A 13,956-nucleotide genomic window follows, 5' to 3' on the forward strand; every position below is an offset into this window, starting at 1 on the left:
CTGACATTTATCCTTATCAGGAACAATGGGAAGCATGTGCAAATTCCACACAGGCACTCGCCCGAGGCTAGAATTGAATCAGGGTCCCTGGCATAGTGAGGAAGCAGTGTTAACCACTGAACCAATTTGCCACCATATTGACCTCAGCCTTGAACATACTCAATGACCAAATCTCCAAAGTCCTCTGAGGCAGAGAACTTCAAAGATTCATCACCCTCAGTGAGGAGATTCCTCCTGACCTCAGTCCTAAATCGGATAAACCTCAAAAGTTAATCTTATTCTGAAAATGATTCCGATTCTGGGCACCACCCCCAGCCAGAGAAAATACCAGTCTGCATTTACCCTGTAAAGAAATGTTCATGTTTTAAGGAAACGTTCATTCTTCTAAACTCCTGAGAATAAATGATCCAGGGCTCTTGCATCTCTCCTCATTTCTCCGTCATAAGAATTAGTTTGACAATCCACAGAGATTGGCATTCGACGTGTGCCAGCACCCAAAAACACAAATGGCACATTTCCTATCCACTTACGTATACTTTTACACTTTAATGCTGCATGGGCAGCTATCATTTTAATGCTATTGTAAGGACATGGTGCACAAGGCCATTCACCCAGTTTGTGGACTGGACCATTTTAGCCTTACCCCTTATTGTCATTCAGCATGTCTGCATACTCTCAGTATTCCTGGCCAAGTAAGATGCAGTCTAACATATCCATAGGCTTGTTTGTGTTATGTTGTTAACTTTGCCATATGCTAAATGTCATTACTGCCAAATAAAATTACATCAGTTAGCAGCTTGGGTCCTGTCTTCATATTCCAAGTATAAACAGTACAGCATTAAAAGGATAATATTCATTCAATCTCTACAGCCATGTTTTACTTAAACAAAAAGATCCTTTTGTTCATGCCCACAGTTCCCTTACTCCCTCATCACTTCACTTCCCCTCCACCCAATGAGGCCCTGATCACTCACAAGCTGTAGTGAAGGGGGAGACTGCATAAGAGAATGCTTATTGTAAGAGGAGAGGTAAAGATTTGTTCAATGGGTTTCTTCCGGACACTTTCTGGCATCCTTTAGATCACCGTTCCTCTGGTCTGCACAAACAGGTTATTTGATTTACTAAGGAATGAACCTGTGATAAAATGTGGCATTTAAATAAAGTAGGAAGATTAGACACATCCTACCTCAGGAAAAGAAGTTTGCAACTGGTTGGACCTTAGGGTGGGATGAGGATCTTCTAGGTGACTGTTATCTGGAAAGAAATACTGATAATGTAGTGTTGGAGTTAAATCAGAATGTTGCACCTGCTGAACTTGAGAAATACAGCGTTCTTTCAAAGTGCTTGATTTACTTAGTTTGAGAGGCTCTAAATGTTCATGTTCCTGCTCATACAACTTCTTCATTTGTCCATGGTGAATTGCTTGCTCCAGATTTCGAGGTGAACACACAAGATCTTGCCCAGAATCTTCATTGACTTTACATGAGGGATGTTGGAACACTTCCTTTGCAGAGTGTCTCAGGTGATCACTTGGGAGGGCATGTAATTTGCTGCAAAAATTTTGCCCTTTGGATTTTCCTAGCGTATTGGATTTGCTTTGAGGTTTCACAAAATTGTAAGAATCAGAGGAAGAAAAATTTTTACTAGTCTCTTCAAAGAATTTCCTCCTCTCTGCAAAGGGCACCAGTGGAGAGGTATCTGGTTCCTGTAACACTGCTGCCGCACAAGGTTTTGCCTCAGCAACGCTGACTTCCTTTACTGCCTTACTTTGCAACTCCCATCCATCTTCTGGTGTCCATCTACATTGGCCAGTTCCAAGTACTTGTTGAGCAGTCTTCTGCTCCTCAATATTTTGAGATAATGAACCTGTTTTGCATCTGTTTTGTGGAAAATGGGAGTTGTCAGTCAATGGACGCAAATGCATATTTCCTGTTTTATGAACATCTTCCAAATTATTCAAACTTTTATTAGGATTTGCAGTCTGCAATTTTGTGCCTGTAACAACTTCTGCTGAGCCACTGGTATCAGACTCACCAACAAGAAAAGTATAGGAATTAGATGGCTTCTCTCTCAAGTCACCTATTTCTTCTGAAGCTTCTTCCATTTGTAACAGCACAGTTCCACTCTTATTCTTCTGCAACTGAGCTTTCTTCATTTGTATTTCATTACGCAAATTTGTGGCAAAACGGTCACTTTTGCGCCGCATTCTAGCTACTCTAGAACACCACCCTCGAGTATTTCTGTCAGTTTCATTCTTTGCTTCTTCAGTGTCTCTCTCATCTTCCAAAGTATTGCCACTTCGACCTTCGCTCATTTGATCTGGTGGTCTTGGGGACAAATGCAAGTTTTGCTGCTGGAATGTAGTTTGAAGAGAAGCACTTGTACAGGTTACACTATTCAGCTCACCTTTGCAAGGGGAAGAATATAGGGGAGTATCCAAAGAGTGATCACAACTGGCTACTTCAATTTCTTGCTGCTTCATTTTTGGTATGGATTCAGGATTCAAGGAATTCTCTTTCATCTGCTCTTCAGATGAAAAATCAGTTTTATTTAAAGCTTTATGAGTAAACGCTGTGTTGGACTGATATTCCTGTTGAGGTATGGATGCACAGTTGGCCCATTGATGACTTTCCTGATCACAATGTGATCTCAAATTATTTTTACCATAGATTGCAAGAGGTAATGAATGCGTTTGCGCTGTTAACAACTTTTCAGGTGCACTGTGCCTATGCAAATGCAAAGGCGATCTTTCATTCTGCTTTACCTGACCCAGGCTTACATAGTGACTGGTAACAAATGATGGCTCAATTAAATTGTACAAGTCCAACTGCTCCATCAAATATCGACTGGATTTTCTCGGGAATGTTGTATTTTCATGCAAAATAATTTTTTCACTTTGGCTCTGAGAATGGCAATGTTGCCTTGGTTGTTGTCTTAACAAACAGCAACATTCTACTGGACAATGGCTAGATGTTGGTTTACTGGAGTGCAGGGTAGTACCTACTGTGCACTTTGGAACACTGGCAATATATTGTCCCTCAAAATCTTTATCTTTTGTAGATAACAAAGTTTCAGAAGCACATCTTCCGGAATGAAGTAACAGGTTTGTTGCTGCAAGTGCCTCAGAATTTGACATGCACAGAGATGCAGAGCGAGCTTTGGCTGCCACAAAACTTTCTCTGCGAACAGGTGGTTGCGGAGGTACTGATTTGGTAGAACTTGAAGAAACACCTTCATGTTCATGGGTTGGCAGCATGTTGCTGCTTACCGATGATCCTTTTCCACAGTGAGAACAAAACTGCTCTTCAGATGGCTGATCCCTGCCTTCACTTCCATTTTGAAGATACTGGGCATCTCCATACTTGGTTGGCAACCATGGCCCTAAGCCATGTAGAATGCTGTCCATGGAGGCGGACTCATCAGTCTTCACTGACGATGACAGAGTATAGTCAGAGGTGTTAGAGCTTGCAGAGAAAGAGCTGTAGGCAGAGTCCCTTTTGTTGGGATATGCGTTTTGGTCACAGTTTTGACTGGGCTGGTCAAGACTGTCCATACTCCCAAACGAACTCCTTTGATCTGCGTTCCGACGGAGTGCTAACTGATCCCACTGCGCAGGATAGTCACTAGAAGAAATAACAGAACACTGAAATTTTAACATGCCACAGAAATCATAATTCTTCTGAAATCTCTTTTAGCACATAATTTGAGAGTCTTTACCACCATTCCTGCTATCTGGCTCTAGGTTTACAAATACATTATATGCTCAGATATGCTACAGTTTTCAGAGCTCATGTGTTTCAAAATAGAGACATTAACTCCTAAAAGCAAAAATTAACAGTATAAAATGGGATAAATGCAACTAAACCACCATGATCCAGTGTATTTAAAAGGTTGAGGCGACATTGTTTTAAAACATTAACAGCTAGGAAGGTAAGATAATTAAAATACTGTGCCGCTGTTATTTCTGCAACACTGAGGACAACTGGCAGTTCAGAAGGTTACTTATGTTTGTTTAACAAGATCAGAGCAAAAGAGATAGAGCTGTTAAAAAAAAAGGTGTGTCTACTTGATGTCTGAAAAGCTTGCATTTAACAATGCCAGAGGGGCATGGGGCTCAATTAGTTTAAAAGTATACAGTAGACCCATGAGGTCCAGATAAGGACAGTCTGGAGCAGGGGATATCATAATGGAGATAGGTGGAGCTTAAGAGGATTCTTTGGCTTCAATGCGTTGAATGTGGGTGCGTATTTTGCTTGGAGAAGGTAGCTGCAGTTTGTAACTGGCAGAGTACTGTAGCAGAATAAGTGGTTCCAGGCAACACAACTGCTATTTTTGGCAGAGTTTAGATAGTTATGGCTTAAGAGAAGTCCTACAGAATGGCGGGTTCCATGTCTTGGAAATAAAGTTCAAGTCTGAGTTAAAGCCCCGAGAGTCACTGATAGTTCAGTGCAGCTGAGCGTGGGTGAAGGAAACCTGCAAGCAATCGTGCTTGTTACAACTGTGAAAAATCAGAGCAGAGAGAAATTCAGCAGAAGCTGGGTAAAGCTCGATGTTTGATACAAGTTGGAATTGTGCCATTACCCAGAGACAACAAGCAGCATCAAAAGCTCTGGGGAAGTCAGTATCCGGCAAAAAGATTGAAATATCCAGCTGGGAGAAGTTGTTGAAGTGGTTGGAGGGGTTTTGCAAGCATTCCAAAACCAGACCTTCAGAAGTAAAGGATTGTAATTCCTTGTAAAGGAGACAGAACTTCAATGACATTGGTGACCCACAGAGTCTAACATCTGGGTGGAATTTGTCCTGACTGTACTTGCCATTGAAAGGGCAGTCTGTCAGTGCTCGACCACAGTTTACTGTCTACTCCTTTTACCTTGTGCTAATCTTGATTGTTAGTGTCCAAATTGCATACATAATGTATGAGATTTTGAATCATCATCATTGTTCAGTAGTCCTGTTAGCCATGAGAACACATTCCCAGCTTTGATAATCTTTTGCTTCAGCGTACCCAGAATTTACAATATACATTTGTGAGCAGCATTTTCTGCTGTGGCAGCTAAGAACACAAATTACAGGTTCTAACTAGAATTGGTGACTGATTTAGGAATATCATTGTCAAACATCCCAATAAGAATGGGTAGATTCTGCTCAGAGAAGCAGACATACCAACCACACTGCTACCTTGCTACATGTAAAAAGTAGACTAATGGTAGACTAATTTGGATGTGAGGGTTGGAATGAGTCAGAATACAGAAAGAAGATAGAATGCCTGGTGTTGTGGTGCAATGATAACAACCTCTTTCAACAACGGCAAAAGTAGTGATGCAGGGAGTGATTATTGACTTCAGGAAGAAAGGAGGAGGACATGCCCCTATCTATATCAATGGAGCTGAGGTGGAGAGGGTAGAGAGTGTCAAGTTCCTAAAAGTGACAATATCTAACAGTCTGACTTGGACCTCCCAAGTAAATACAACAGTCAAGGCGGCACAACAATGTCTCGTCCTCCTCAGGAAGCTTAGGAAATTTAGCTTGACCATAGGGACCCTCACCAATGTCTCCAGATGCACCATAGAAAGCATTCTATCCAGATGCATGACAGCTTGGTACAGCATCTGCTCTGCCCAGGACCGCAAGAAACTACGGGAAGCCATCCATCACAGAAGCTAACCTCCCATCCATGACTCCATCTACACTTCGCATTGCTGCTCAAATACTGCCAAAGACCCTTCCCACCATGGTAATGCTCTCTTCCAACCTGGGCAGAAGATACAGAAGTTTGAACATATGCACCAACAGGTTCAGAAACAGCTTCTTCCGAACAGTTATTAGAATGCTGAATGGAAATTTCTAATTTCAAATCTGATATTGATTTTGCTTTTGCCCACCTCCTCTTCAGTCCTAACCTTGTATGCCTGCTCTGTAGCAAACAGCAACGTATAGACAAACTGCTTGTTCTGCTCTCAAAACAATTTTTTCACTGTACTTTGGTATATATGGCAACAATAAATGAAATCAAGAGAGAAGGTCCAAAATGATAAATCCATTTGAAAAAGGGAGCCTTGAAACAAAAAAAAATCAAGGAACTTTGAGCTAACTGAATGGTGGAACAGACTACAGAAGTTAAAGGACATGCTCCTGTACGCTATATCCCAAAAGGAAATCAGAGGTCATAGAATCATAGCGATGTACAACACGAAAACAGACCCTTCGGTCCAACCCACCCATGCCAACCAGATATCCCAACTCAATCTAGGTCCACCTGCAAACAGCCAAGATATAAAAGAGACCTAAGGGGCAACTTTTTCACGCAGAGGGTGATACGTGTATGGAATGAGTTGCCAGAGGAAGTGGTGGAGGCTGGTACAATTGCAACATGTAAGAGGCATTTGGATGGGCATATGAATAGGAAATAGGTAATTACTGTTACTGAGCAGGTTTGGAAGCAAATGTAGAGAGAAATCAAGAGTCAACACTTCGGGTCAAGTGACCCTTCTTCGGTACTCCCCTTCTCATTCTTTCCCCTCCCAGATGTGTTGTGACCCTCAGGTGAAACCACCATCAATTGTCTCTCTATAATGAGAGCACAGCCTTCATTTGTATTGTTATGTCTGCTGTGGGAAGGCAGAAAACTCTTGCTGATAGTTACAGTAGAAAAAGGCTTGTACCAAACCTAGAATTGTGCTTTACACACAACTTTCTAAACAAATGTCTCTAGATAATTTTCTTCCACAGAGAAACAACATATTGTTGAAGTTAAAATACTCTATATGACCTTTCAAAAATAGCATGAAAATGGTGGTTAAGAAAAATCAAAATAAAGTTTAGTTGTCAGCTGACACGAGCTTCATCAGCGTTCAGCAGAATAGTTTTCCAGCCTGATGTTGCATGTGACAGTGTCCTGATGTACACAAATACAATGATTCCTATTAGGTCAGCAGCACAGACAACCAGCAGCAAGCCATGAACATCTAAACAAAGTAATTCAGGAACGTGATGCTGGATAGTCAGCATTCTTATACTCCCAGACTCGTTTTAATGTTTATCGCATATTTTCTCTGTTGTTTTCCTGTTGGGGATGTCTTATTATGAACTCTGAGATATCAATTAGCCATTGATATCTCAGTGACAGCACTTCGAGTGAGTGAGAGAGTCAAAACGTGTGGTGGTGGAAAAGCACAGCTGTCAGGCAACATCTCAGCAACAGCAGAGTCAACATTTCAAGCATAAGCTCTTCATCAGGAATGTCATTCCTGATGAAGAGCTTATGCTTGAAACGTGACTCTCTTGCTCCTTGGATGCTGCCTGACCGGCTGTGCTTTTTTAGTACCACACGTTTTGACTCTGATCTCCAGCATCTGCAGTCCTCACTTTCTCCTCAAGTAGAGGGAGTGACAGATGAATCTAATTCCGTTCTAGCCCAATTTAATCACACAAAGATCCCAGAAAAACTCATTAGTTACTATGCAGGAGCAGGAATCCTATTGATTTTCTCTTCCCTAGCCCAGGAGCACTGAAACATGTAGCCCTGCAATCATTATCCCAGTTTGAATCAGTTGACTAACACCAGGATTTGAGTTGGGTCTGTGTTGCTCTGAGCTATTTTGTGATGCTTTTACCAACTGTGACAGCTTAACTGTTTTCAGATACCTCATTCCTATCACAAGAACAATGCTGATTACCATTTCCAATAACAGTCCATAAGACTCACCTGGTGTCGTATCCTGAGTGCCATGACAAGCTGAAACATCCTGATGAATAGTACATCATAGTGGGCTCAGGATGTGCCTCTGATAATTTGGCTAAGTGCCATGTGTAAGGTCGTATCCCTGGACTATTCTTCCTAAAAGAAAGGACACAAACGTGAGCTGTAATAAAGTAGGTAATTGTATGCACTATTTAGTTACTTCTCTGTAGACTTTATCAGGCTACCAAGTACTTCAAAAGTACTTGATCTAGCTAGGAAGCACCTTGAGATGCCCCATTGACATGAAAGCTGTTGTACAAATCCAAGTTTATTGTTTTTCTTCACAGCAACAAGAATCAACTAAAGGTTGCATGTGAAAGGTACTGAAGACTGGTATGTTGATAAGACAAATGCACTTTGAAATTAGCTTCAGTGTACATATCAAGTTTTTTTTAATTTTTGGGTGTTACTAGTGCAATGCAATTTCAGCAGCTTCCTCAGGTTTCATCTTTTTTCTTTGAAGTATTGACTCTGACTTTGGTACACTCCCTCAGGTGTCACAGCACTGCAGCATCTTACCTCATGTGCGAGGGCCTAGCTAAGTGCTAATAGCCTTTCTTCAGTCAAAAACAACTCTCCTGACTGATACATTTTCTGACAATCATCACTAGACTGTGGTGAGAAGATGGAACCATGCTAATTTCCTCCTCTCTCACTCAAACTAAAGCAATCTGTAAGACAAAATTGTTAATTTGCCTGAAATAAATTAATTCTTCAATTGAAGGAATTTTATGTCTGCATTGATTGGCACAACACTCAGCACTGCACCTCCCCACTGAGTCATTAATATGGACCCTAGAAATATTCCATATCTTTTATCCTTCAGCTCAATTTCTCTTTATTCAGAGAAGAAGTGGTTACACAGTTCTAGTGGCAGTAGTATGGTTCTAGGACATAACTGGGCCCAGGTACCTGACATTAGAAGCCGTGACATCTCGGGGCACCTTAGCAGTCGCAGACTGTGGGATAGACTTTATGGCTTTGTTTTTCTGGTAGCAGGATCTCATGGCAGAGGCAGAGTGTGATCTGGACACTTCCTTTACTTTTGGCTGTTCCTTTTACTCCTGCTTACGTTTTCAATGCTGCCTTTTGTTTACTAAGATGGCAGCAGAGAATGGCGACTTTGAATACTTTTCACTGCACTCCTGTACTTGAGTGCATATGATAATAAAAATGTAAATCTAAATCTTGAAACAAGGAAAGGCTTTCTCTGCATTAACCATGTCTGTGCTAGCTAAAATGGAGCGTGTAAATGAAAATGCAGTGTCAAAAATAGATAAAAACACATAATACTCCAGCTTACATACAGCACAACTCTAAGAAAAACAGTGTGCGTATTTTCTCTTTTCCCAAACAGATAAAAAAAATTTACTTCCTATTTTTCATGACAATGATACCCCTCTCTTTGAACAAAAGGCCTCAGTCTTTCTTCGACACACAGCATTTTGAGCTCAGTACCATACAAAGAAACGTTAGTTGACATCTTAGTCAGTTCCCAACTCAACTCAGTTAGTAAGAGTTAGTGTATTGGATCCTCACGGCAGTTTGCTTACTGGACACATTTCAGATAGAGAAGTAGTTCAGCCTGACAGCTACAGTGGAAGCAGAGTCAACACCTGCCTTAGACTAGGAGCTCTGTAATTACTGTAAAAGCAGGTCCTGAGACAGTTATTAATTCAAAAGACTAATAAATATTTCAATATGCTTCTGGGAAATATAAAAGGATCTACAATTGCAAAATAAGGAAGCCACCCCGATTTAAAAGTGTATCACCCAGCACTCTCACATTTTAAGACAATTCCATTCAAGCCATAGTTACAGAATCACAGAACATTGAATTGTTAGTTTCAAAACCTTGCACCCTCCATTTAAAGTGCAGTCCCATTTAAATTGAATGTGATATTGAGACTAAAAAGAAATTTTTTTGCCACATAAAAGTTCAGGAAACCCAAAACACAATGGAGACCACAGTAGTTTGTTAGTAGGTTTGATGATGTAAGCAGCATAGTAACATAAACTCTGGCTGCATTGACTGGCTGAGCTATTTTAAAAATTCATTGCTCGAGTGGTGTAACTGGCTGAGTAAGCATTTATTGCTCATCCCTAGTTGCCCTTGAGAAAATGGTGGTGAACTGCTGCAGTCCACTTAGTATAGAAGTACTCTCAGCACCTGTGAGGGAAGGAAAAGTGATATATTCCCAAATCAAACTAATTATTGAATAGTGCTCAGGTCAAAACATCAGGGTCAGTGAGAGAATCATTCATCTTGAAAAATGGCAAATTTTGATGTATTTTTCACTTAAAAGTAAGTTCACTGATAGATTTAAAGAGTTTATCATCAGTCTCACTTTTCATTATTAATTTCACTTGCAACATTTCCTCTAACCAGAGGTAATAATGAGGGAGTTGAACTAACATCAGCACAGGTGCTTCAGTAAAACATTGTGCTCGCTGGAAGGAGTTGCTAAACCAAATGATGCAAAGAGAACTGGATTTTGCAAAAATAACTTTGAGCCATACTCTCACTCACAGAAGAGCCTCTTGTTTGCACTTAGACTGCAAGTCAATGCCAGATTCGCCCAAATGCTGATGAACTCTGCAAATAACAACCAACCTTGCACATAATAATCAACCCTGTCCTTTAACCTCACAGAAACTTCTTCTTAGTCAACTGATAATCACGAAATTACATTCTCATGGATCTGCAATCACGCCATTGAAATCCTTCACTCTTTGGAATGCACCCCACTGTAAGGAGGCAACATTTTTGCCAAGCTATATAATAAGTGAAGACTAAGACAGTAGGGCATTGATTGAAGCAAGGAACTGAGATCAATTATATGTAGGAACTAAAGTAACATCAGTAGATATATAGTCAGAAACACATCTTTAATTTTTTTCCAGTTCTGGTAAAGATCATTGATCTGAAAAGCTGTTTCATTCTCCACAGAGGCTACTTGTCCTCCTTGAATATTTCTATCAAGTTTTGGTTTTATTTTGACAATATGGGATGAAACAGCCATATTACTGGCACCACTGACTTTACTGGAGTTCTCATCACATGCTCAGGTTAATCCAGCCCCTTCACAATTTCCCACATGGGAATTCTCAGACAAATTCCCCCATACAATCAACAGTACTCATTTAAAACAAAAACAGTTTAGTAAGCAGCAAATTCAATTATAGAGTCAGAGTCATAGAGATGTGCTGCACGGAAGCAGACCCTTCAGTTCAACTCCTCCATGCCGACCAGATATCCCAACCCAACCTAGTCCCACCTGCCAGCACCTGGCCCATATCCGTCAATACCCTTCCTATTCATATACCCATCCAGATGCCTTTTAAATATTGCAATTGTACCAGCCTCTACCACGTCCTCTAGCAGCCCCTTACACACACGCACCACCCTTGCGTGAAAAAGTTGCCCCTTAGGTCTCTTTTATATCTTTTATATCACCCCAAAACCTATGTCCTCTAGTTCTGGACTCCCCCACCCCAGGGAAAAGACCTTGTCTATTTACACTATCCATGCCTTTAATGATTTTATATACCTCCATAAAGTCACCTCCAACCTCCGATGTTACAGGGAAAACAGCCCTAGCCTATTCAACCTCTATTTATTGCTCAAATCCAGTTCAATTTAGTTTAGTAAAATAAGTTAGTTCTAGCATTTTTTTTAAAATCAAGCACTGCTGAAAGCAAAAGTGCCCTTTTCAAAAGATGGGCTGGGGGAGAAGGGTGGGGGGGAATGATCGCATGAGTTTGGAGGCCCAAGCTGAATGCAAGGCTTAAGAAAACACTGCAGCTTTCTGGCCTCTTTCAAATTTTAAACACAGGATATTTCAACTGCCCAACTCAGAAACCATTTCCTGCAATTCTCCTGTCCATAAAAAGAAGAAACACATTGTTATTTTTTGTGATCAACATTTAAATAGCGGCATAACAAGAATTCTTAAACTCCCTTGAGGAGGCTGGACTGAAATGTTTACCATATAACTTATATTTTGAACAGAGAAGACTGATCGTTATGATTTAATCAGTGTTACTTACCAATCATTTAACTTCTATGAAAACAAATAGATTTGACAGGAGATTTCTTTCTCATTTCAAAAGAATCCAAACTTTTTTTCCCTCCTCCTGTGAAGTGTTGACATGGCACCGGTTGCATGTTCGTAACTCATCCATGTTACAATTAATCACCAAGGCTGGGAGAGTTTCTACAATTTAGCCTCAGTGTCTATGGACCTGAGGGACAATGAAGCTAGCTCAAAATGAAACTGCTGACCACTGAGCATTAAGAAAATCACAGAAGATGTACATTTAGTCATCTTCAATGCAACACTCTCATGTTCTATTGAGTATTATTCTCAATGTACTGGGATCACAACTCAAGAAAAGCAACAACGGATTGTTTAGGCTATCTGCATCCAAGGTGAGCATCAAACACTTCCAACTGTGGATTAGATAAAGAAACAAATTGCTGTAAAGTTGTTTCAGCCTAATGCATTTCTTAATAGTTAGCTCTCTGCTTGGGAGAAACTCACTGCCTGACAGTGTCGCAAGAATGACAGATGAGGGAAAAAGAATTGATCAAGGTGAAAACCCAAATTTAACCACAACTCAACCATCAAAATATTCCTCAATGTGACATTAATGTGTGTGTGCCAATGCAGGGAATGAACACAATGCCAAAAGACCTAGCTCAAAAATAGACCAATGTAGAAACCAGTAGAACTCACCTCAATTTTAAAGGGGATGTTCACTGATTACACTATTTGAACTCCTTAAATACTGAAACAGCCCCACTCTATTGCAACAATACATGCCAAGCAACTGCCAGGCAATGACCATCTTCGCCAAGAAAGAAAACTGCTGAATCCTCCACTACAAACAGCCTGGAGGATACCACTGATCAGAAACTAACTGAACAAGTCATATAAATATTTTGGGCTACAAAAACTGGTCAGAAACTGGGAATCCTGCGGTGAGTAACTCACCTCCTGCCCTTCCAGTACCTGTCCACTACTGATGAGGCACAAGTCAGAAGTGTGATTGAAAACTGTCCACTTCCCTGGATGAGTGCCGTTCCAGCAACACTCAAGAAGCTTGACACCATCCAATACAACACAGCCCACTTCAATGGCACCTGCCCCACCACCTTCGATAGTTATTCTCTTCAGCACTGATACACAGCATGAGTATGTACCATCTGAAGGTACAGTGTAACAACTCACCAAGGTGCTCTAATAGCATCTTCCAAACCCATAACCTCAAACATCTAGAAGGACAAGGGAAGATGCATGGGAACATCACAATCTGCAAGTTTGCCTCCAAGCCATTCACCATTCTGATTCGCAATTGTATTTCACTCCTTCATTGTCAATGGTTTAAAATCCTGGCACTCCCTTCCTAACACCACAATGGCTGTCACAACACCCTAGGAGCAGCTGTGCTTTTAGAATGCAGCACACCTTCACCTTCTCCAATGCCACGAGTGATCTGCAATAAATGCTGGCTAAACCAATGATGCCCACATTTCACAAATGATTTTTAAAGAGAAAAAAAAACCTAAACATTAGGAGCTAGGCTGAACTTGCAGTGAAACATGAGGCAAGATTTAGTATAACTGGCAAGACAGTCCTGGGGCAGGAACAATCCTAAAATTGGGCATGAGCAGGCAGGAAGGCTTCTATGGTGGGAACTGAAAACTGGGTGAATAAACAGTATGACGTCAGCAAGGTAGCAAACCCATGGCAACATGATTGCACAGGAAGCCAATTGAGAATAATTTGCATGCTGGTGAATGGGATTAAATGTACCTTTGGCAAGCAAGTGGTGAGCAGATCAGGAGCTGACAAGCGAATGCTGGCAGTGTTGAAGTGGGGAGGTTCAGGTCAGCAATGTCACAGCTGCATTTCACAGCAAGGCAGAAGGACTTTGCAAAGCTAGTCTGAAGAACAGCGATCAGAGGGGGAGAATGAGATGGAATAGTCAGAAGTGTATGGATCAAAAGGTAGGCCAGCAACCAGTGACCTTTTTTTGTCAAAGTTAGTTCAGTACTTCACAACCTTTTTGACATTAAAGCCCGAGTTGTGAGAAAAAAAACCTCTTAAAACACAAAGTGATCTTGAGCAACAGAACACTATCATAGCATATAATCGCCTAGCATTATTTTCTTATTCGTTAATCTTACAACACCATGGTGTGGAACAAAT

At 40.9% G+C, this 13,956-nt stretch overlaps 1 protein-coding gene across 1 annotated transcript in view; it reads right to left on the minus strand.

Moving 5' to 3' along the window:
• The window catches only part of shroom4 (shroom family member 4), a 153,208-nt gene that overhangs the window by 60,612 nt on the left and 78,640 nt on the right, over positions 1-13,956 (minus strand). The window contains exons 3-4 of the mRNA XM_060831987.1: positions 7,706-7,837; positions 1,187-3,623 (exon numbers count right to left, since the gene is read on the minus strand). Coding sequence (XP_060687970.1) covers positions 1,187-3,623; positions 7,706-7,837 — 2,569 coding nt within the window. The remainder of the gene's footprint in view (positions 1-1,186; positions 3,624-7,705; positions 7,838-13,956) is intronic.

This window comes from Hemiscyllium ocellatum, chromosome 11 (assembly GCF_020745735.1).
Source record: "Hemiscyllium ocellatum isolate sHemOce1 chromosome 11, sHemOce1.pat.X.cur, whole genome shotgun sequence".
Taxonomy (NCBI): Eukaryota; Metazoa; Chordata; class Chondrichthyes; order Orectolobiformes; family Hemiscylliidae; genus Hemiscyllium; species Hemiscyllium ocellatum.